Raw genomic sequence first — 24300 nt, forward strand, 5'->3', positions numbered from 1 at the left:
TTTTATTTCTGTGTGGATGCAGTGGAAATATAATTTCTAATGCTAGTATGTTGTCTCATTTTGAAGATGATGTATAACAAAATTGTGTTAAAATCATTTTTTTTTTGTCTTTACAGTTGGTACTAGAGGACCGAAAGTACAACTTTGTGACTTAAAATCTGGATCCTGTTCTCACATTCTACAGGGTATTTTTTTTTTAATTTGAAACAACTACCACTTTCATTGAACAGTAAACTGTTCAATTAAAAAAAAGTAGTAACAATGTATTCTTTGTGACATGACTGATGTATTTGGGACTAGTATTTTAAAGTCAACAGTGAAATAAAGATCCTTCTGTGCATTATTCTTATAAAACTGAACTACAGAGGAGACATTCACTTGAACACCAGTCACAGAAGAAGTTCAGAGGTTATGAAAAGCAGAAGGTCTATCTCAGAATTTTGTGTTCTTTTTTACAATTTTTTATTAGCATCAATTACTATACAAAGGGTTTTACGTTAACTCTTATCTATATTAAAAAAAATTACCAGTGAATCATATTAAATTGTGTCATAAGCATTTTTTTCTGACCAGTGAGTAAACACTGTTCTTAATATTTAAGGGCATTTTTTCTCTATTCGAATATTTTTATCTGTATTTGAGATTAATGTTAAAACTATTTGAAAAGATATATTCATTTAAATGATTTTGCCTTTTAAATCAGTATTTGTTAGTAATAAGTCAGTAAATCAGTGTTAAATCAGATTGTCTAATTTGTATTCATTTCTGGGAAACACATAAGTATGCTAAGAAAATCTGGTGAGACAAGTATCATTTTTAAAATATCATTGTGACTATTGACAATAAGCTAGGCAGATAAAAATGTCAGACTTGAATAATTGAATTGTATAAATGAATTAAAATGTTAAAGTCATCTGTGTTTTCTAAAAAAAATTATACAAATACTTTTTAGTCAAGTTTTCTGTTTCGACCCTAGAAATTAGAAAATAGATTTATTCCTTCATTTATTTTTTATTACAGTAGGTTTTATTGTAAAGGTAAGTCATTGTATTTCATTTATATGGATTAACAACTGTACTTTTTATATAAAGAGACTCACTTGCTCGAGCAAGTGAGTCAAAGACAAAGCCAGTCTTTTTATATTAAAATCCCACATGTTACAAATGCCTCCACAGACCTTACATTAGTATTAAACACTGAATATTAGAAAAAAATTTTAAATGTTGGCTGTACTTACCCCTCTTACTAGTTTTGGTTTATTTCAAATCAGGAAAAATTTTTGACACTTTAGTTTAAGTATTTTGTAAGACTTTTCATACAGTTGTATTTTCAGGTCACAGACAAGAAATATTAGCAGTTTCCTGGTCACCACGTTATGACTATATCTTGGCAACTGCAAGGTAAAGTGCAATTGATTTGGTTTTGGTGCTAGTATTAGTAAGTAATAAGTACTTCTAAAAGGCTTCATGTATGTAATATACATAATTTGAGAATATATTTTAGTATATTTTATTGTTAATTAGCCATTGAGAAATGAGTTATTTAGAAATTTTAATTCATAATACCAATCTTTCTCTGTATCATAACTATCCATCTTGAAGGTTTTCATTGTTTAGAGCCGAGGGAAAAAATGGAGAATATATGTAGTGGTGCAAATCAATTGGAACTACTAGTAAAGTAACAACAAGACAAAAATTGTTATGTCATTTTTGCATGTGAAAGTAGAATATGTATTAAAGCAGAGTTTATTCATTTTGTTAAGCCAGAATTATTTTGACTCTGATATAAAATATCTAGTCATTGATTCAATTTATTAATATATAATGGCTCTCTACCATGTGCCAGTCATATTAGGGACATAGTATAAGAATTCAATAAGCTAACAGCCTCAAGAAGAGAAACAGTACTAACAGGACATTTTAAAAATACTTTTACTAGAGTATCTTTGTGAAGTATAATGTAGAAATAAAAGCAAGAGCCCTTACCTAGATTCAAAAGATTGCAGATGTGTGGGCTGTGTGTTGGAGGGAAGAGTGTTATATATATTTATGTGCTATGAGGGAAGTACTACTAGAGAGAAACATGTGAAGATAAGAAATAGAGAGAATAAGTGCTTCAGGACCTTGAGTCAACAGGAAAGACTTAAGAGCAGGGTCCAGACATAGGGGAGACACTACATTTGACACAAGAAAGAAACTGGAGGGTGAGTAGAAGTGAATACAGCTGTTTGTAGCTTTAAAGACATATTCAAGAAATACAAACCTAATTGCTTCTATTATTTATTACTGAAGTAGGACTTGATGTTATCTTTCAAAAATGTGAAATATGGGAATAAAGATAGAAGTCTGAAGGAAGATGGTAAAGATCTAAATAGAAGATAGATCTGATTAGGAAAATGTCAGATTTCAGGGCAGTTGTGCCCTGCTGAAGTTGTAAGCTACCTATATTCAAAGCTACAGAAATCAAAACATCAAATGACAGAGTAGACAGTTTTCAATGTTTAAAGGAAAGTACCTCATCATATGAAAGTTGTTTAAGTCCCATGTATAAGGGGGAAAAAAATCATCAAAACAAATTAGAGAAGAGAGTCAGGTACTGTTAGCTTCCACCTATAATCCTAACTTCTCAGGAGGCTGAGATCTCAGGTTCACAGATGGCAACCAGGAGAGACAGAAAAATTCAAATTTATCTCCAATTAGCCAGCCAAAAGATGAAAGTGGAGATGAGGCCCAAATGGTAGAGTACCAACTGTGAGTAGAAAAGGCCCAGAGTGAGAACAGGTGGCCTGAATTCAAACCCTAAATTTAAATTAAAAAAAAACATTAAAAACATTTATAGGAAGGGTCAGAAGTAGGTATATGTGTCAACGTAAGAAAATTCAAGATTAGAGGTGAGGACCATGTAATAGAGTGCTAGCCAATGAATAAAGCATCAGATATAGAGTTCAAGTCCCAGTCTTGGACCAAAAAAAAAAAAAAAGAAAATTCAAAAAGAACCTATGAGTGGGATGTGAGTGGCTCATACTACTCAGGAGGCTGAGATCTGAGGATTGAGGCTGGAAGCCAGCCTGGGCAGGAAAGTCCTTGAGACTCTTATCTCCAATAAACTACTCAAAAAAGCTGGAAGTGGCACTGTGGCTCAAATGGTACAGCACTAGCTCAAGGACCATCACGTGTGTGTGTGCACGCGCGCGCGCACGCACACACACACACACACACACACACACACACACATGATACTTATATAACCACATTATTCTTTTGTAGGGGTAGTGCTTCTGGGGATTGAGCTCCTGTATGCCAATCATGCATGCACTTGGGCTTAACCCCAGCCTCTTTCAATGGAAACATTTTGATGAAGCTTTCTGTGAAACAATTCATGTTAGTTTGGTAAAGATCTGTATCTGGATTTTTTTAAGGTATTATACTAACTTCTCTATTGTAACTTAATCTCCAACGAAGCTTCTGTTAATAGTTTTCAAAATTATTGTTGAATGTCAGGAAAATTAAATATAGTTATATCTGGCAAAGATTGATTTGAGTGTAAGAAACCAAATGAAAATAAATTGTTCTCATTATGCACCTTACTCTCAATTTTTAATAAGAAGTTTTTAAAAAACCTCCTAATTCATACCAAATAGATTCTTAAATGAAGTGAAATTTGTTTGGCTAGACAGTATTTGAATAATAGAAAACATACAGTAACAGACTTGCTAGTACCTTGTGGGGAAAGATGTTTGCATAATTAAACCAATATAAAAAACAGCAGAATTTGGTCCTTGTGATCTAAAAAAGAAAGTTCACCTTTTTGGTATTTTTTCACCTCTTTATGTGACTGTTGAGTGAGGAATATTTACTGAAAAGGCAATAGTACAACAATGTAATATACAAAAACATTGGTGCTAATAAAATGAAACCTCTGTGTGTCATAATGCTTGGAGTGTACAGTTCACTGTTCTGGCTACTTACGTCAATGTTATATTTATTTTTCACAGTGCTGACAGTAGAGTAAAATTATGGGATGTGAGGAGAGCATCAGGATGTTTGATTACTCTTGATCAGTATAATGGTAAAAAATCACAAGCTGTCGAATCAGGTATGAGGACTACAGTAATTCAGGAATATGAGAATACTATCTTTTTATATTGAAGTATTTTCATTGAAGCTAAACAATGAATAATTAACATTGGCTAAGTACAAACTTTATGATTTTTTTTTAAAGAAACAACTTTTTAAACCTAATTTAGGGTAATCTTTTTCCAAGTTATAAACCATGGTGATGGTTTGTGAGATTTTTGCCTCCAAATTTTAAATAGAGCAACTTTTCTGTAGTAACTTGCTTTACAGAATTTACTATATAATACTATTTTATATACAGAATACATACATACGTGTGTGTGTTTGTTTGTGTGTGTGTGTGTGTGTGTGTTTGGATGGTATATGGGTGGGAAACTAGCAGTCAAACTCTGGACTTTTCATATGCTAGACAAGCATGTTAACTGAGCTACAGCCAATGTGTACAGTGAGACCCTGTAAGAAGAATGAGAAGTATTTGAAGTTTAAGTGTTAAATTATACATTTATTTACATTTGACAGTGTAATTTCCTGAAAAAATGTGCTGGCAAGATTATTTTCCTTTAGCTTTCATATTTTCCCTGTTGTTTCTGATTTATATAGCTTATCATGTGTAAATCAGCTGAAGATTGGTTAATTTTAAACATAACCTATATTTTAGTAATTCCTAATGTTATATTTTAGTATGTCTAAATATGTTGTTAAGCATTAAATATGTTCTGAACACAGGAAAAAATAAAGTGAGTTCTATTTTTCATTGCAGCAAATACTGCTCATAATGGGAAAGTTAATGGCTTATGTTTTACAAGTGATGGACTTCACCTTCTCACTGTTGGTACAGATGATCGAATGAGGCTCTGGAATAGTTCCAGTGGAGAAAACACACTAGTAAGAGATTACTATGTACCTTTTTACACATAAATTAACAAAATGGATCTGTGGCACATACTTTATATTTTTCTATAAATTTAAGTTTTTGTCTTGCTTCTGAATCATAGCTGGTTTTTTTAAATACTATATATGAACTATGAAAGCAAGATAACCTACCTGTACCTCACCTTCTTCTATATTCCCTCTACTTGAGGAGAAACATACTGGCAACTGCTCTGTTGGGAGTGTACTATGTTGCTCCGATATACTGGAAAAGTAAATTACTGAAAACTACCAACACAGATAAAGGTTAAAAATAATGAAATTTTATACTATAAGTGATATTTAAATAATCCTAAATATTATAATACCAAGATATGTATTGTTTTATTTAATAATGAGATAAGTACTAGAATCTTATTGTATATGTACAAGGACTTGAACTCAGGGTTTTGAGCCAGTCCAGTAATTAATTGGAAATTGAATCTTCCTGACTTTTTTGCCCAAAAGTGGTTTTTAAGCACAATCCTCCAGATTTTAGCCTCAGAAGTGGCTAGAATTGCAGGCTGTCACTTGTGTGACAGTTAAAATAGAGTTTTATTTTTATGTGCTTTTTAGTCTCTACCAAGTATGAGCCTTGCCACACACCCAGCCTGGCATTTTCTGAAGATGGATTCTTGCAAACTTTTCAGATTAGCCTGGCTTTGAACTGCGTTCCTCTAGGTCTCAGCCTTCTGAGTAGCTAGAATTTCAGAAATGAGTGGCACCCTATCTAGTAACAAATGTTTACATTCAGTAAATGAGGAATCATGTAAGACATAGAATTATCCTGTTCTAAGTCTACAATATCTTCCTCAAAATCTTTCGAAAGCTTACCTACCTTAAATTCCATCCTTTGAAACATCATAAAAAGTAACTTGTTCTTCAATACCTTCATAATAGTTTAAAACATGGCCACTCACCACATACTGTTTTTTATGGTAAGCATGTAGCATAGTGTGAAACATAGAATTAGTACTTCATAGCTGGTAGGTCTCGCCCTTGCATAATCTCTTTGAACTTCATTCTCATATGGGCATTGAAGAGCTGTTGATAATTTTTTAGCCCACAGGTGGTTTGATAAAGACCAAAATGACACTAAATTGCAGGAAGAATTCAAGAATAGTTAGCTACTAGAAAAGTGGAGGCAGCAGAATCTCAAGTTCAAGGCTAGCCTAGGTAAAGTTAGGAAGACTCTCAAAAACAACAGGGCTGGGGGCATAGCTTAAGTGGCACAATACTTCCCCTAACAAGCAGGAGGATCCTGCATTCAATACTTGGTACCACATACCACAGAGAGAGAATCTAGCATAGGGTACACACTTGTAATCTCAGTATAGATGCTAAGATAGGAGGATTGTGAGTTTGAAGCTAACCTTGGTTTCATAGCAGGAGCCTGTCTAGATGAATGAATAAATGATTGAATGAATCAGTAGATGGATAAGATATAAGAGAGACAGATAGATAGATAGCAGGGTGAATTGGAAGAGGAATTCCTTAAGGCCAAAAGACCAAAGTGAGTAAGTTGCTTCCATGCTCACATTACCTTTAGCACATTCCAGTTTGAATTTGGGAAGATATATGATATAGTAGAAAGAACATGGATTTTTTGTAGGTAGGTTTTCTGATAAAGTGGGATAAGGCCATCACAAGTCTATCAATTTATAATTTTCCAGAGGGAATGGAGAATTGTTAGATAAAGGCATTTAGTGATGTTTATTTTTTTTCTCCACCTGCCCCTACATATTCTAGAAATTGTAGTATATATAGCATTAACAAGTGCAAATGAGAGAATGTTATACTTTGTTAGACTAGGAGGTAAGAGCCCCTAAATCTAGGGGCTTAACTGATTCCATTTATATTCCAGATATATATTCATATGTATTATTTCACTTAATTTTTGCAAAATAATTTAACTTGAAAGCTAAGTAAGCACAATTCATAAAGGGCCTAAAAACTGAGTTCAAAATCCAAGTCTAGGGCTAGGAAGGTGGCTCAGTGGTAGAGTGCTTGCCTTGCATGCATGAGGTCCTGGGTTCGATTCTTCAGCACCACATAAGCAGAAAAAGTCAGAAGTGGCTCTGTGGTTCAAGTGCTAGAGTGCTAGCCTTGAGCTGAAGAGCTGAGGGACAGCACCCAGGCCCAGAGTTCAGGCCACATGACCAACAAAAAAGAAAAAAGAAGTCTACTGACTACAAATACAATGGTGAACGCATTTATATTACTACTGCATGCAGTGAACCAAAGTATCTGCTTGTTTCTATTATTAGTGAACCTGAAGGTAAGCCAAATGTAGCATCCATTTGGGCCTCAATATCTCTTACTTGTATACGTACATGCTCTGCCACCTAACTTTAAGAAAAAAAAAAGACAAATGACTTATAAATTCTTGTGTTAGTCACGTTGAAGGGTGATCTGCATGCTCATAATTCCCAATTGGTTAACTATTGGTTTTCATTATCAGCAGTAAGTAAACCTATTGATTTCCTGGAAGTCTGCATATCTGACTACTCAAGTGATGCACCTTCCACTGGGCATGCACATTACCCCTTTTGCATAACAGGATAGACTTAACACTTTGTCCTCAATACATAATTATTTTGATAATTATATTACTTATATATAACTGAAATTACATGATACTGTATATACCGTTAGTTTTCTATGCTGCTTATTCTTAGCTTTTATCCTTGTTCCCTGTAGTTTCACAATTGTAATTTATATAAGCCAAAGAGTTGATATCACATTGGAAATATTACATCCATTTTCAGTTATTTCACCATTCTAGATAATGCTGCCTTTAATTACCTTGAGCATATTACTTTCTGTTGTTTAATTATTTCCCTAAGATAAATTCTCAGGAGCAATTACTAAGTCAAGATATATTTACTATTTAATGAGTACTGTTCTGCAAGATGAGAGGAGTCCTAGAGATGGACAGTCGTGATGGTTGTTCAACAATGGCACTGTATTTAGTGCCACAAACTATATATTTAAAAATAATTAAGATGGCCAGGTGCCAGTGGCTCATGCCTGTTATCCTACCTACTCAGGAAGCTGAGATCTGAGGATTGTGGTTCCAAGCCAGCCCAGGCAGGAAAGTACATAAGACTCTTATCTTCAATTAACCACCAGAAAATTGTAAGTGGAACTGTGGTTTCAAGTGGTAGAGTACTAGCCTTAAGCAAAAGGAACTTAGGGACAGTGCCCAGGGAGTTATTAGCAAAAAGAAAAAGTTAAGATGGCCAATCTTATGTTTAACCACCATTTAAAAATAAATAAGTAAAAAGAATAGGACATTATACATACTTCCCCCCCCCAAAAAAAAAAACCCTCAGGATTTTTCTGTTTTAGGACACTATATATATTCTTGTTAGCTATGGGGCTTGAACTCAGGGCTTGGGTGCTGTCCAGGAGCCTCTTTGTGCTCAAGGCTAGTGCTCTACCACTTGAGCTATAGAACCACTTCCTGTTTTTCTGTTTTATTACATAAAAAAACCATATTTCCCTTTAGAAAGGATGACCAAATTATAGTTACACCTGTCTCTTTATTTCACTCATGCCATTATTAGTGGTGGTATATTTTGCTAAACCCAGAGATTCTTACTGTAGCCCAGTGGTACAGTGCTTGTCTATCATGTGTAGCCTCTGAGTTCCATTTGAAAGCACTACTCCCCTTGCCAAATTAGTCTAGATTGTTTTAATTTCCATTTTTACTTCTATCAAAGATGAAATATGAACATTTACCCTTGTGTTTTTCTCACTATTTGTATTTCTTCTTATATATAATGCACATTCATGCCATTGGCCCTCCTATTTATAACATTGGACATTTTCTCTAAACTTAAGAGCTCTTATTATAGTGTTATAATATTTGAAGGAAGTAGTTTGAAGTATTTCTCCAAGTGTTTGTTGTCTTTTTGTTAATTCAGTTTTAAGAAATGAGTAACTTTATGATTTTATTCCTACAGGTGAACTATGGAAAAGTTTGTAATGACAGTAGAAAAGGATTGAAATTCACTGTCTCCTGTGGCTGCAGTTCAGAATTTGTTTTTGTACCATATGGTAGCACCATTGCTGTTTATGCAGTTTACTCAGGAGAGCAGATAACTATGCTTAAGGGACATTATAAAAGTGTTGACTGCTGTGTATTTCAGTCTAATTTCCAGGTAAGAATGGTACTTAAAAGAATTCAAAATGTTTATAGAGCTAGCTTGCTGACTAGTGTATAAACCAGCAGGTTGTGATTTCATTCTAAAGAATTATACTTTAAATCCACATTTGACCTATAATTTATTTAATAGTAATATAGTCTAGATTATACATATACATATATTTTTATATGAATCAATATAATACATGGAATTTTGCTGGAATTATTTTTCTTTTGTCTGAGTTCCTTTTACCCATTCAGAATCTTGGATGAAATATTTTGTTAAAAATAAAGGAATATTTAGAGTAAAAAAATAAATAAATAGGAGTTTAATCTCAAAATGCATCTTGGTTCATGTGTATTTAGATTTGCTGAAATTTTAATTTCTTTAACTTCCTGCCAATGATTATAAAAGTAGACCTTTGAATCAATGCAACTGGTTTTTTTTCACATTTTTTTCATTGTCAAAGTGATGTATAGAGGGGTTACAGTTACATAAATAAGATAATAAGTACATTTCTTGTCAAATTTGTTACTCCTTCCCTCATTTTCACTCCCCCTCAAGTCCCCCCAAGTTGTACAGATCATTTCCAACATATTGTCTTGTGTATGTTGCTGTTGCATTGGTTCCCTCCTTGTCCTTTGTCCCACCATTCTGTTATTCCCCTTGTCTTCCCTAATTCAAATAAATATATACAATACCAGAGTACCAAAATCAAATACAGTGACAACAGGAATATACCATAAGGAGAAGAACATACAAAAGAAACAAAAAAATCACACAGTACATTAACAACAAAGAAAAGCCTTGTGTCCATGTCTTAGAGTTCATTTCACTTAGCATCATCTTATATAGTCATATGTACATAGCTGTTGAGCTATTCTACTCATCTGATAAGATTATCCTAGATGTATACTATTTATTGCCAATAAGGGAAACCATGGGACCTATGTTTCTTTGGGTAAATAAACATAGGTATTTAATCTCAAAATGCATCTTGGTTCATATATATGTAGGTATGCTGAAATTTTAATTTTTTTAATTTCCTGCCAGTGGTTATAACAGTATACCTTTTATGCAACTCGGTATCTTTTAATGCTCTTTTATTTACCATCAAGATCATTTTTAGTGGTATTACCTTTGATGCAAGTTTTTTTTTGAAAGAACATTTGTACAAATGACCTCATCTACTTCTTTAAATAAATCTAATAGAGCAAGATACTTAGTATTTCCTTGTTATATGGGTAGGGAATATGAAAATCATAAAAGTTAAATACTGGTAAATACTGTTAATTAAACACTGGATTATTAGAGCTTGAAAAGACTATATCACCTGGGACAACTCTTGTTCTGTTCATTCATTCATAACAATAATTACCTACTTTGTGCCTGACATTGTGTTATAAGATATATAGACCTGGTATTTCATCCAATGTACAATATCATGATAATACACACTGTTATTTTATTCCAGTATGTATACATCCTATTGGCTGGTAAACAGCTACTATGCCAATCCCTACCAAGTGACTTAGGCCTCAACTCAGCCCAGCAACTTGAAGAGGCCCCTAGAACCCTGCTCTAACCCTATATTCACTGTCTCTCTGACTATGCATTGTCCTGAGGTACTAGTTAAAATTTTATTGATATTTCTGGGAAAACATGACTTACTCTAAACCTATAAATAGGTATTGACAGAGCATGGTTCTCTATTCAAAGAAAATTCTAGAATAGTATTTTTCACTTAGAGACACATCCAAGATTTTAACCATGGTATTTTGACTATAAAATTTGTCTTTATTCAAAATCAGTTTCCTAATAGGTATATCTAGAATTAATAAAATATACTGATGTATAGTAGATTCTTTTCAGTCCCTGGAATAGCTAAATTAGCCAGAGACCTGAGGCAAATTGCTACCCATCAAATGCTATTTCTATTTATATACAATTCAGAAAGACTTTAATCACTAAACTATATCAGAAAACTCCCTACTCTCAGTCCATTTTACATATTATGATTCTGAAAATGGAAATAATGTGAAATATAGTGAAACCTCTTCAAAAGTTAGCATACACTAATAAATGAATGACAGGGACTATAAAAGTTTTTGTTTTTAAGAGAAGATGGGTACTAGTGGGAAGTGGGGAGGGCAAGCAGGATAAAGGAGGATGAACTGGACAAAATACTTTATGTACCTGGATGAAAATGGGATGAGGAAGCTTGTTGAGATTGGTTTGGGAGGGAGGCAAGGAGAATGAGAAAGGATGATAAGCAAGTGAATTTACAAAGGTATATTGTATGCGTATATGGACACATCAAAGTTAAACCTCTTGTACAACTGATTTGACACTAATAAAAATGTGGAAAAGAAAAAAAGGGCATCCATTTAGCAGAAGATTCTGAAAAAAATATACTAATTCTTATATAAATATAAAAATCTTGACAACATATACTCAAAATGGAAATTATAATAGTAATACATTACAATGTATTAACAAATAGAAATTTTTGAAACTAATCTGTTATAATTAACATACTGAAAAATTGATTACCAACAAAATATTTACATAGCCTCCGAACACAATCCTACAAAATATTAAATACAAAAGCTAAACATAATTGTACCTTAAAGAAACCTGGCATGTATCACCTTAATCAAATAATCAGAGATGACTCAATTATGAGACATTACTTTTCTAATATTCCTGCAAAATTCAATCACCTGATTTTAATCATGAGGAAACAGAAAGAAAGCCAAATTTGAAGGACATCCTACTGAATAACTAGTATGCACTTCAAAACTTTGAAGGTGAGAAAAGCCAGAGATCAAGAACTGTTCCAGATTGAAAACAAGAGAAATGATATTAGCATGTGATTCATAATAAAACCCTTTTGTTATAACAGACATTATTGGGACAGTTGGTAAAACTTGAGTAGGATTTAAGAATTAAGATATTTCTAATATATCAATGTGAATTTTCTGATTTTGTTGGTTATATTGTAACTATATATGCAAGTGCCTTTGTTCACAGGAAATAGATACTGAAAACTCTTCAAGAACAGTGGACCTTGTACTTGCCCATAGTTCAGAAAAAAAATTTTCTGTGCTGCACCTACAGCTTAAGCTTTGAGGTTTCTATGAATATTCTAATTAAATGTTGCTTCTTAATCTTATTTTGTTTATCTTTTTTGTTTGGAGGGTTTCTTTGTTGTTGTTGTTGTTGTTGTTGTGTTTGGTGTATGGCCTTGATCATGACATATTATACTCACAAACTGACCTGTTGAATTGAAACTTTTTGTCCAGCTACTTAGAGAAAAGAAAAAGACTATTTTGTTTTTAAGCTTTTATAAGAACTTATATTGGTCTTTGGCCTTTTTCTCCTTTCTTACCCTTCTTTATCCTTTTCATAGTTGTTTTTTTTTCTTTAGATGGACCTTTTTTATTGTTATTATAAAGATTATATACACAGAGGTTATAGTTACATAAAGTCAGGTAATGAGTACATTTCTCTTAGGACAATGTCATTCCTTCCCTCATTCTCTCCCAGTTTTTCCCTCCTGTCCCCACAAACAAGTTGTATAGTCAAATGTAGTGTCTGGTGAGTACCACTGCCCCATTTGCTCACCCTTTTGTGTGTGTATGTGTGCCTGTCCTGGGGCTTGAACTCAGAGCCTGGGCAATGTCCCTGGGCTTTGTTGATGAAGGCTAACTGTCTTGAGCCACAGATCCACTTTTGGCTCTTTTGGGTACTTAATTGGAAATAAGAGTCTCACAGAGCTTGGCTTCAAGCTATGATTCTCAGATCTCAGCCCCCTGAGTAGCTGGGATTGCAGACATGAATGAGCCACCGGTACCTAGCTGACTTGTTTTTATGTTCAATTTTTTTTCCTTTATATTTTGAGTATTGGAAGTGGCGCTGTGGCTCAAGTGGTAGAGTGCTAGTCTTGAGCTGAAGAGCTGAGGGACAGCGCCCAGGCCCAGAGTTCAAGCCTCACGACCAACAAAAAAAATTTTTATGAGTATTTGATTTATATCACAATCTCTTGATATTTAATATTTCCCAATGTCACTAAATATTTTTCAAAAACAATTGTAATGACTGTCATATTCTATCATATGAATATAACATTTTTTTTATTGACAGCCATTCATGTACTCACTGACAATAGTTTTTATTTTCATTGTTATACATTTTACATGGATGGTATTTTTGAATTTTTGGTACATTGCTATAATTTCTTAGAAATAACTATAAAAGCTGACTACATATTAAAATTCTGTTGTGCAAAAGGATATGCCAATATTATGTGTATTTGCTGGTTCAAAGGAATGTTTTCAGTAATAACCCACGTAACTGAGTTTTGTTGGGGAGGGCTGAGAGCATTGGTTAGCCAGAAGCAAACAGCATGTTCATCAGGACATTGATTGACATGGGCTGAACATCAGCCCAGGCTTTTATGAAGTAAATTTTTCAACAGGCAGTGAGGGATTTTTCTTCAAGCTCTGTGGTAAAGAGGAGCCAATTGGCAGTATTAAGTTAAATAAAACTTTTTGTGAACTTCTGCACTTGCTATTTTGGTAGAACACTCATGTGAATTCTTCATTGAAATATTTATTATGTAGCTCAATTACTGGCAAAGACTATTTACTATAGGTAGTTTTTCTTCTCTACTCCTGACAATTGAAATATATAGGTACTAGTATTGGTCCAACCTCTAGAATATGAATGGGTTTTGTACATTTTTCACACCATTGGTAAGCTCCAACATACCTTAATTTTTTTAAGTAAATCAAAGCTTTACTGCAGCTTTCAAATGAATAAAAAGTAAAATGGGTATCAGTCCAGGTTCTTCATTCAGTAGAAACAGAATTAATCTAATTAATCCAGCTTAAGAACTCACTTTAGGTTAGGTTAGTACAAGCTTTAAAATAACCCACAATCATAGCTCGCTTTCTGTGTTTTAGGAACTTTACAGTGGTAGCAGAGACTGCAACATTCTTGCTTGGGTACCATCCTTATATGAACCCATTCCTGATGATGATGAGGTAAATATTATTTTTACAAATTGTACAGTCACTTCTCAATCATAAGGAAGAAAGTCTTATTAGCTTACATGGGAGAAATATTCAAAGCATTTCTTGCTATTTTGTGATTATAAAATTTATTTGTTACAACACATTCAGAAATATATCCAAAAAATGTGAAATTTCTCTCCAGTTAACACATTTTTATTTATTTATTTTCTTGTTTATTCCTATGTATGCATTAAAAACATGTAACTGTATATTTGTTCATAGTCCTGTCTTAATAACAATGGAATGGCCTTTCATATCATGGATGGACATGTGACTTGGTATCTGTTTTACCATTTATATATAACAATTTAAATATCTTCCCATTTCTGTTGAGTATTATAAACAACATCAAGATAAATACCTATTCAAGGTTATTTATATTTCCTCTTCTTTTTGTTTTAGCATAGATTCCTAGAAGGGAACTTACCACTTGAGTTGTTATGTATGGCATTATTAAGGTTCTTTGTTCACCCAGTCATACTTTACCAACTCACTGTCCTCTTAACAATTTCAAGTATCTGTTTTATAGGATAAAATAGTACAAATATGACTGAGTAAAGAGCCTTAGAAATGCAGTGAATGCCAGGTATGCTGGCTCATGCATGAAATCATAACTCCTTGAAAGGACCTCTATCAGAAGGATTTTGGTTTGAGGCCAACACAGGCAAAAAAAAAAAGTTTATGAGACCCCCATCTCAACCACGGTGGGCCTGTTAGTGTGCTTCTATTTATCCCAGCTATGGGAGAACCATAAATTGGAGAATAACAGTCCAAGTAGGCACAAGGCATAAACATGAGACCCTACTCAAGAAAACAAAAGCAAAAAATACTGAGGATGTGGCAGAAGTGATATAGTACTTGTCTAGCAATTGTGATGCCTTAAGTCCAAATTCTAGTACCACTAAAAATACCAAAATGCAGTGGGTAAGCAGACATGAATAATATATGATCTGTGGCCTTTTTCTAGACTCTATTTCTCTTTAAATTAATATCAAGCTGTATTAAGGAATAAATTGTGGAAAAGTGCTATCTTTTCCCAGTACTAATCTAGGCACTGTTAATCATCCACATTTATCTTAATATCTAGTCTATAAAAAGTTTAAAAATCAAAACAATATTTTTATAATTTTAAACTACAAGTAATCAGAAGTACCTTAAGATAATCTTAACCTAAGCCATAGTAAAAAACAAAGCACTGTATATAGAAGTAGAAGAAACTTATTGATAATTTGACATTTCCAGAATTATTTTTTATGTATTTTAATTCCTTTGTGAAAGCAAGGCTATGTCAAAAACTAAGTGTCATAAAATTTTTACCTGGATAGTTGACTAACAGCTGCATCTAACAGCTATTGAAAAAATATATTTCAGTTTGCAGCTGCTATAACTTCTTGTACCTCTGGATTATTTCTTTTGGCCCTAGTCCAAATGAATTCATAAATTACCTTATATTTGGGAGTATTTCTTTTATTTTGCAATTAGCTTTAAGAAAAATTGCTATTTTTCTGACATATTTTATAACTGTATTACGAGCCTAAAATTATGAAGTAGAAAAATAGAATCTTCCTTTTTTTTTTCTTTAGACTACCACCAAATCACAAGTAAATCAAGCATTTGAAGATGCCTGGAGCAGCAGCGATGAGGAAGGATGAACATCAGCCTTTAGTATCTTCATTTGTGTAGATTTTTTTTTAACTGTTCCATCTTTTCCTGACAATTAACCCTGTGTTTGGGTGATATTCCCCCACACACGTTTTAAAATGAGGTTCACATTTGTATAAAATATTCTGAAAGAGACTTCTGTATAGGTTTTTTACTCAGAACTTACCTCACGGGTCCCAGTTGCTGTGCCTGGGTCTCCCTCTGTTGCTAAATACAAGAACAGAAGTTAGTGTCTCAACTGGTCTTGAGCATATTGTGTGAACCTGTACACACATATGGAGTGTCAAGAGACTTCAGGCTTATAAGCCTGTTATTTCCACCTTCAAGGATGACTTATTACTGCTCTGGAGGCAGAAAGGCTGGTGGATTGAGAGTTCAAAGGCAGCCCAGGCTAAATTTCTATCTCCACGAACAAAAGGAATGGACATATGGCTCAAGTAGTAGAGTACTTGCCTAGCATTCAATTCCATAAGAAGGGAGGAGGGGAGAAAGAGAAAAACTTTTATTAGGAATAACAGCAGCAAAAGTAAATATTTGGAAATGAAGCTGAGCATGGTAGCATTACTTGTAGGCTAAATTATCAAATCAAGTTTGAGGCCCTGTTTGAAAAACCAAGAAAGAGCCAGATAACCATCTCTAACATTTTGGTGACTTCTCCATAAATCTGTTTATGGTACATAATTTTTTTTTTTCAGTCGTGGGGCTTGAACTCGGCCTAGGCGCTGTACCTCAGCTCTTCAGCTCAAGGCTTGCTCTCTACCACTTGAGCCACAGCACCACTTCCGGTTTACTGGACGTTAATTGGAGAAAAGAATCTTACGGACTTTCTGGGCTTGCTTTGAACCGTGATCCTCAGATCTCAGCCTCCCGAGTACTAGGATTACAGGCATGGGCCACTGGTGCCCGGCTGGCATAATTACTTATAGTAGGGTGTTTAGGCATGCTGATGTTACAACAGAAATTCCTCACATTAGTACCTCAATCCCCATCCTTTACCCCTCTTGCCACAGTCCAGGTTATTAAACTAGTATGTATTATTTGATTTTGCAGCCCTATACAGACCTGTGTACACATATAGGGGGATGGATTTGTTTTACAAAAGCAGCATATACATAGTTCTGTCTTGATCTTCTTTCAGATACAGCTCAGAAATCCTTTTGTGTCATCTATTACAATGAATTCATTCTTTTTGTTAACTGCTGATACTACATCTTGTGATTGAACAATGACTTTTTCAACCATTCTTCTGACTAGAGCCAGTATAAATTGTAAAATGCCATATTTAGGTGGTGCTTTTGGTGGTATAACTTAGTTATTGAATATCATTTTGTCTTCTAGATTTTTTTTCTAGGCTTGGTGTAAGATTCTTACTTGCAGTGTTGTTCCTTTTCATTCTTTAATCAATATTGTTTCCACTTTATTGTAGATTCTGGTATTACAGATGATAATTCCAAAGCCATTTCTCCCTTGTAACAAACTCATCCTTTGTAAGCTGGCAGCTTCTAAACTTTGGAGGTGGTTTTCTTCAGTTATAGTGGTTCAGTTATCTCATACATCCACACACACATAGTAGAATTTATGAGCTTTTAGTATGAAGCCCCTAATATTTTCTTGGCTTAGTGACATTTTTTCTAGTTTGCATAATTATTACTTGTCTTTATGGTTGTTGTCTTGCTTGTTTTCTCCTCCTCTTTTTTCCCAGGCCTCTTCTTCCTGCTCCTATACCTCTTCCCTAATAATTGGATGTAAAGTTGTTATTCTTAGGTTAGTGCCAGTTGTTAGGTAGTCAATAAGTATTTATTATTTCTGTTTTTAATTTTTGTTTTTTCTTTCACCCCAAGCCTTAGTAGAGGGAACAGAGGGAGGTTAAACACTTGAAGAAATATATCACAGAAATATAGGAATTCTGTATAGGCTTCCCCTTTAACTGCTTTATTCAGTTGATATTTGTGTAACTTGTTCATAGTGGATATCAAAAAAATCTATAATGAAGTCAACTAAATCTCTCCAACTAAATCTCTCCAGTGTTTTATTTTACTTGTTTTCCTTCTTCTCTGTCTTAGCTAACAGTCATGCAAGGTGCTTGTATGCTGCCATAAGCAACTTATGCCAGCTGCTTGCTTCATTTTTCATTTTGATCCTTATAAGAAATGAGAGGCAAGCAAGAGTGACTGATCCAAGCTCAAGGCTTTATTGGGGGGCAGACCTGCCGGGCTGCTCCACACAGGAATGGAGGCAACAGCTGTGAACAGGTGTGGACAGACGTTAAACAAAATTTTAGGGGTAGTCACATGGGTCACGTTACATGGACCATGGGACTTGAGGGATGGGAAGTGGAGAGTCAGTTCTGAGAAGAAGGTGTTATGAAGGTTTACCTGCACTACAAAAATTTGCAGGGAGAGTCACATTCCGAGAAGGAGTATAACATGACCTGTCCAACTGGGTGGGAATTTGTACATCACATCTGAAAACAATACAGCATCGGGGAAAGAAAGAAAAACAGACTTGTAAACAGGTAGGGACACAGGGCAGGGAATTAATCAGCAAGCTGACTCTGAGACCTTAGAATCATAGTCTTACAGACATTATCCATGATATACCTGTGAAATTTCTCATTTTTTAAAAAAGTAGAGAAAGGAAGTGATGCTGTGGCTCTAGTGGCAGAGCACTAGCCCAGGCCCAGAGTTCAAGCTTCATGACCAGCCCCAAAAAAGAAAAAAATGTACAGAAATAATAAATGCATATATTTTTTATTTTTGGTCGTGGGACCTGAATTCTGGGCCTGGGTGCTGTCCCTCAGCTCTTCAGCTCAAGGCAAGTGCTCTGCCACTTGAGCCACAGCGCCACTTCCGGCTTTTTTCTGACTATGTGGTGCTGAGGAATTGAACCCAGGGCCTCATGCATTCAAGGCAATCACTACCACTAAGCCACCTTCCCAGCCCCTAAATGCATATTTTTTATTGGCATAGCCCTATACCAGTGTTAACCAGCAAGCCTGAAAGTAGCTTATTTTCCAGTTCAGCCCTGGTACTGGTGGCTCACACCTGTAATCCAAGCTGCTCAGAAGACTAAGATCTGAGGATCATAGTTCAAAGCCAGCCCTGGAAGAAAAGTCCCCATGAGCCTCTTATCTCCAATTAACTACTCAGAAACCAGAAGTGGCACTGTGGCTCAAAGTGGTAGAGTGCTATCCTTGAACAAAAGAGCTCAGGTACAGCACCCAGTCCTGAGTTTAAGGCCCACAACCAACAAATATAAATATGTATATACACACACAGTTGATTGCACACTTTAATAGAGAAAAAAAAGTTCCTGCAGGTGAAGCATTCTTTTTATATAGTTTAAACTAAAGAATTCTGTTTTTAGAATCTTTGGGCAAAGCTTGAATACAAACCCTTAAATTATACCAATTGTAAGATGAAAATAACTGCAAAAGTATGGCTCTTTAGTAAGAAACCAATAGATATGTAAAACCCATAGATATCTTCTTAATGGAACACCAAAAATGGTAATGTAAAAAAATACCCCAAATATAAAGTAATATTAGTTCATTTGGACTGGGGCTGAAAGAAAATAATCCACAGGTGCAAAAAGCCATAGCAGTACCAAATTGAAGTATGACATATATTTTGTCAATAGCTGCTAGATGCAGTCAACTATCCACATTCCTGTTATTTAAAATCTGAATGAGGCAATGAAAGGAAAAGCCTATATCACAAGCACAAGGCCTTGAGTTCAAACCCTTATACCATCAAAAAGTTTATATACATAGTGTTCATATTTTAGTACTTGGTTACTTCTATAAAATGATGTAACTACTGAATAACCAAGTACATTTCTGTTGGTAATTAAATTATGTTTACTTTTTTTCTATAGTGATATACTTTTCAGTATCGTCAAAGCAATAAACCAACAATCAGTTAAGCCTTGCTAGAAATGGGATGGTAAAAGCCTGGCATAAAGTATAGCATAGAGGGCTAATTACAGAAAGTACATCTCATTGTTTTGTATGCTCATGAAGGTTCTAGATGTCTGAAGGTTAAATATAGTGCTTGGTATAGAGTTGCTTTAATTCTGAAAAGTACTATACTCGAGGTCAAAACTAACAAAGACTAACAACTTTGCAAAGAATATGTGAAGTCCTGTGCTGCCTGAAAACACTACTGAACTTCCTGGGTATCCCATAATTATTACAGCAAATTTACCTATCTTGCTGGGATATACAGTTCTTTTGCTGCCTTTGGATTTGTTTCTCTTTTCTTGTTTTTCTTAGAAAATTCAAAAGTGAGGCAAACCAGAAATAAAAGACTATAATACCCGCTCTTTAATAATCTAAGTATAAGAAGCCATAAATGAGTGCCCTGTATCCTCTTGACTTACCATGAAGATGCTAGTAGAGTTTGTACTAATGGTGCATACAGCTGTCCTGCTCCATGCTCTCCCAAGACTTGGAAAAGAGTGGGTGTCACAAGCCTAACTTGGTTTATCTGTTACAATGTGTAAGTGTGTAAGAGGGAGTTCTTGGAGCTTCTTCTCATTTTTAGTGCCTTATCTGTTTTCCAGTGATTATTTCATAATGTTTTCAAAACTGCTAGGTGGTAGGTTTAGCCAGTAACTTGACTTTAGTAGTAAACTTGTAAAGACAAGAAATGATTAGTACATGTGATTTGCACAAGGCACTTCTCTTTTGTTCAAATTATCCTTGGTGGAAATGGTAGCAACAGCCCTAAACTATGACCTGTTGATACTTGGGACAAATTGGGTTAACTATTTTTATTATATTGTTGCTATGTTCTCTTATATTTATTATATGGAAAATCTTAGAATTTTAGTAAGTATCATGGAAAAAGTTTAAAAATAATGGACATTGAAGAATACTAACATTATTTTGAACTTACTGCTGCAGGTATGGCTTAGCAGTATAGCACCTGCCAAGCAACGTTCTGAGTTCAAACCCTTGTACTGCCTCCCACAAATATAATGGCTTCATATAGTAAAAACTTAATAGCTGGGCAGGTGTTGCATACCTATAATTCTAGTACTGGAGAGGCTGAAGTAAGATTGTAATTACAAGGACAACCTGTACTATATAGTGAAACCTCAAAAGAAGGAATGGAGGGAAAGAACTAGGAAGAAAACAATGGAGGGAGGGGAAAAGGGAAAGGAGGGAATGTTTATTTCCTACTTTATTTCCTTGTTGTGCTTCCTAGTAATTGTACGCATTTGGATTTCTTTTACCTTCCTTTTTTTCATTAGATTTATGGGGGGGGTCAGAACTGAAAAGGAATATGTATACTTAATGAGCAAACAACTATTACCAAGCCCTTGGTTGTATGACAATAACTCTACCCACAGTTGTGAAATTATAATGTTTATATTTGATGATTACTTATTTCATGTATATGAAAATTTGAGTGGTATTTAATTATTGCTTAAGATAAATATTTCATTAATTTGTAGCTTTCTCACAAAATTGCAAAGTTGCTGTTGGCATATACCCAACATAAAACCTAAATCTTTGTACTGGGTTCAGGGCTTATTAATTGTATCCTATAGTAAAACCAGACTAGGTATATTATACCCAGATATACTGTATGAATAGCAGGGAGTGAAAAAAGTTATGAAAAATTCCTTGCTAGGGTGGGCCCCTTTTCTAGCACATTCCATTGCAGTTGATAAGCTAACATTTGGGGCTTTCTTTTGTTTTTCCCAACTATGGAAAAACAACAGGTATTTCTGGGAACTTTATAAATTTCATGTTACTTATCTTTATACCCACAAAGAATGTAGGAAAAGTAAGATGAGTCACAATCTCAGATGCTCCCAAGTTAAAAGAAAACATGGTAAATAAATGAAGGAATATTATTAAGAATTCTGTAAGAATTCATTCTTAGCTAAAACAAAAAAGGCTAACCTAAGTTTGTTCCTTTTATGCTTTTTTTAAAAATAAAAATAACTTAATCAAAAATAACTTCAGTTTTAGCTATAGTTTGGATTTTGGCTGTCTCCCCCAGGCCCAAGCATGGTATCTGAGTTATGCAAGCTGCCAAAATGGATTGACATTTTGTAAAACAAGTATAGAGTTACCATGACTTATTGGAATACTCTTGCAGTCCTGATTTTAAGCACTTCACTCAACACTCAAAAATAGTTTTGTAATGTTGCTGACACATGTTCAAGAGTTATTCAAACACTTAAAATCTTTTGGATATGTCAATAGCTAATTGCAACAATATTTATGTTATATATCTGCTCTAATTCACTGGAGAAAAATAATTTAAATTTTCATGCAAGTTCTTTGAACTCTACCAGCCCATCTTTAACATGTTAGACAATATACATGGTGAAACTCCTATATGCAAATACTTTTTTGTGTTCAGAACACAATTTTGGCTGCAAGTTACATATTTACCTTTTTTTTTGTAAATCCACCAAAATAGCAAATACAGCTAATGCCGAACTTAATGAAAAATCATAATGGACTGAAAAGATGGAGTGGAATTATAGTTTTTCATATAAATATAACAGATGATTACATACTAAGGAATTTTCTTGACATAAAAACATTTTGCCAGTGTTCTGTGCATAATAACTTCATAGGGAATGTGCTTAGTATACTATCATTAGTAGATGTAGTATTAGTCATGGAAGGACTAGATGGTACTTCCATGATGCCATCTACTTTTCTTAGAAGACAGGATTATGCCAGGCTTTCTCAGAGTCTTTGTCTCTCCCACTCCCACCAGACCTATGGACCACCCTGCCATGAAACTGCATATCCAACATCATTTTCTCATTTGTAATGAAGAGAATAAATGCAATGGGATAGGATGGTAAATGTCAGTTCCCAGGCAATTTGAGAGAAGCATCAATTAGATAAGCGACACGGGATGAGTTTTGTGATATACATGATTATGAGGACACCTGTACTATAGTGATTTTTTGTGTTAAATTAGACTTATCAGAAAATCAAAAGTAAGATAACTTAAATAAATTCTGAACAAATTCTTTTTTTTTTTTTGGTCGGTCATGTGCCTGGACACTGTCCCTCAGCTCTTCAGCTCAAGGCTAGCGCTCTACCACTTGAGCCATAGCACCATTTCCAGTTTTTTGGTGGTTTATTGGAGATAAAGAGTCTCAGGGATGGGCTGGGAAGGTGGCTCAGTGGTAGAGTGCTTGGCTCACATGCATGAGGCCCTTGGTTCGATTCCTCATCACCACATAACTTTGAGCTGAATTGCTGAGGGATGGCACCCAGGCCTAAGAGTTCAGGCCCCACAATCAGAAAAAAAAAAAAAAGTTTCATAGACTTTTCTGGCTGGCTTTGAACCGTGATCCTCAGATCTCAGCCTCCTGAGTAGTTAGGATTACAGGCATGAGCCACTGGCACCCGGCTATGAACAAATTCTTTTAATAAAGTCTTGGAAAGAAATCCTCAGCTGGAGTGCTGGTTCCAGTATCAGAAACCTATGCTCTTCCTACCTTACCACTTTTGCTGTTGGCATTTTCTCTCATGATAGTGGGGGAACCTAGCCATTTTATCCACATTCTGTTCAGAGAAAAACTAAGGTATACCTCCACCCACATTTTAGGTCACTCACTAGAAGTCTTATGTATCACTCTCATTGGCATCCTCTTGTCCAGAACTGGTCATATATAGCTGAAAAGGAAGCCAAGTCTTTATTCCAGGTGTTATGTTTTGGCACTCAGTCAAAACCTGACAAGATGTATTAGAGAGAGGAATGTGGGAAAGGACAAAAAAGGAGGAGAAGTGAGAAGCAAAAAGAAAGGAAGAACAGAGAAAAGGATAGAAGAGGAAAAGAGATGCCAAGTAACAACTAATAATCTACGATATACGACTACAAGTCTTCAGTTGCCTTAGACAATAAGCCTGTTGTGGCATACATGCTAAATAATAAAGAGAAAAAATAACTCCACATTTTATATCAAACTTCTAGATTTTGACAAACAGTGTAAATGATTTTCATAGCCTAAACAACACTTAAAACTCCTCAAATCCTGAGATTAGAAAAATCTTTCCTTGGGAAAGTTTTTCTAGTTCAACTAACCAGTTGATCCATTAGTGCCAATTAAGTGCCAGTGAATGAAACGTCAGATCTTTTCCTATGCTAAAATACTTCCATTGGTTGGATGTTACTAGCATGACTTTATAAAGTTGTGACTACAGAAATGAATATGTAATAAAAAGTGCCATTTTTCAAAGATGGGTAGATAGTCTTATGTGGAAATTAATTAAAAGGCAAATATATAAAATACATTCTTGAAATGCAAAAGAGGCAGAGAAAATTGGAGAAAGGGATTGAGAAGGGAGTGGTAATAAAACTTTAGATGGAGCATCTAGGAAAGGCCTCACTGAACAAGGCAGCTTTTGAGTAATGTCTTGAAGCAGCTGAGAGACTTAGA

The 24300-nt window shown here is 34.6% G+C and overlaps 1 protein-coding gene across 1 annotated transcript in view; it reads left to right on the forward strand.

Moving 5' to 3' along the window:
- Positions 1 to 16114, forward strand: part of Ercc8 (excision repair cross-complementation group 8) — a 43697-nt gene extending 27583 nt beyond the window's left edge. The window contains exons 6-12 of the mRNA XM_013025273.1: positions 117 to 185; positions 1334 to 1400; positions 3995 to 4095; positions 4837 to 4961; positions 8954 to 9151; positions 14104 to 14184; positions 15798 to 16114. Coding sequence (XP_012880727.1) covers positions 117 to 185; positions 1334 to 1400; positions 3995 to 4095; positions 4837 to 4961; positions 8954 to 9151; positions 14104 to 14184; positions 15798 to 15866 — 710 coding nt within the window. The 3' untranslated portion in view covers positions 15867 to 16114. The remainder of the gene's footprint in view (positions 1 to 116; positions 186 to 1333; positions 1401 to 3994; positions 4096 to 4836; positions 4962 to 8953; positions 9152 to 14103; positions 14185 to 15797) is intronic.
- The last annotated feature ends 8186 nt before the right edge of the window (positions 16115 to 24300 follow it).

Source organism: Dipodomys ordii, unplaced genomic scaffold (assembly GCF_000151885.1).
Source record: "Dipodomys ordii isolate 6190 unplaced genomic scaffold, Dord_2.0 Scaffold83, whole genome shotgun sequence".
Lineage (NCBI taxonomy): Eukaryota > Metazoa > Chordata > Mammalia > Rodentia > Heteromyidae > Dipodomys > Dipodomys ordii.